Source organism: Lottia gigantea (genome assembly GCF_000327385.1).
Source record: "Lottia gigantea unplaced genomic scaffold LOTGIsca_359, whole genome shotgun sequence".
NCBI classification, from domain to species: Eukaryota; Metazoa; Mollusca; class Gastropoda; family Lottiidae; genus Lottia; species Lottia gigantea.
In genome coordinates, this window is record NW_008709217.1 from 59,890 (window position 1) to 61,315 (window position 1,426).

Sequence of the window (1,426 nt, forward strand, 5' to 3'; positions counted from 1 at the left end):
TTACAGTGGAGAATGGGGGAAAATTTAAAAAAATAAATAAATGTATTAAAGGAATACTACATCTTAGAATGAACATAAAATTGAAGAATTTTAAACTTGGTTAATAAGAGCCAGTAGATATACCTGGTGTCATAAATAACATAACAGGATCCTTATATAATCAGATAAATCTAAAAAACTTAATAAAAATGCAATTAACTATTGAAAATGATAATATTACTTAGTTTTATAAATTTTCCAATTTTCTAGATTTGACAGGGATTTTGTTGTAACTTTATGACACCAGGTAAGTTCACTGATGAATATATACTCATATTGACCATTCTTGAGAATTAAATTTTATGTTCATTCTAAGACGTAGTATCACTTAAAGTTAAAAAAACACCCATGGTTCTAAACTTTTCTGCAGTGAACAATGATAGAAATTTTGAAATAAAAACAATGTATTCCGAGAAGCATTAGACATGAATTGCATTTTTTGTTCGTGTCACAAAATCACAGCGTTGAAGAGGAAAGGAATTTGATGGGCTGACAGTCTCATCAAACTGACAAATGTTCAAAAAGGCCGTCTTGAGCCTTCAAATCCACATGTGTCTAATCACTCAAATCAACCCCCAAAATGGCACATGTGTCCCTTTAATTAAACCCTGCTCCATTTAATTACGACAAAATTTTGCACGACAAAGAGAAAACATCTTACTTTATATAATTGGCTTTTTTATCTTCTTTCCATTCTTTATTTAACTGATGTATTTTACACGCGACGTATCGTTGTTCCTTCAGGTCAAAACCTTTATGAACCTCACTAAAACCTCCCTTCCCTAATAAACTTAATAATAAATAACGTTCAGCTAGTATTGGATGTTCTTTAAACCTATAAATAGAAAGATAACAACGTCATAACAAATATAACAACATCACAATGGATAACAAAGTCACAACAAATAGATAACAAAGTCATAAATATTTTAAAACTTGGGCCTAAATTCTCAAAAACCATTATAAAATCTAGATTTTAAAGGAATTGTAAAGAGGTTTTCTAAATTTTGATCTCCGGAGTCAACACGAGTCAGTAAATCCGCGGGTCCAAGTCCATCTCGGGTAAACGGGCCTATAAAAAATTTAGAAACCCTCTTTACAATCTCTTTTAAGAAATACAGTAATCTGGATAATAAAACTAAAAAATTTAGTTTAAGGCTCTGTTTGTCTTGTAAATTTATTGAAGCTTATTTTCCTTGGACCTCACCAAATTTTCCCAATTTAAAGATGTAAAAAAACAAAATACATTACTCACCGAGAATTATCTTCATTATGTATTCGTTTTAATTCTCGAATGTGAAGATTTCGCTCTCGTTCCAATTTCTCTAATTCCAGTTGAAGATCTGCATCTTCTTTCTTTAATGCTGCTTGACGTAACTTCAATATG

The 1,426-nt window shown here is 30.6% G+C and overlaps 1 protein-coding gene across 1 annotated transcript in view; it reads right to left on the reverse strand.

Annotated features, from left to right (window-relative positions):
* LOTGIDRAFT_175723 (hypothetical protein) overlaps positions 1–1,426 on the reverse strand; it is a gene marked incomplete at both ends in the record, with an annotated part of 4,224 nt that extends 2,798 nt beyond the window's left edge. Inside the window, 2 exons of the mRNA XM_009058791.1 lie at positions 802–874; positions 1,295–1,426. Coding sequence (XP_009057039.1) covers positions 802–874; positions 1,295–1,426 — 205 coding nt within the window. The remainder of the gene's footprint in view (positions 1–801; positions 875–1,294) is intronic.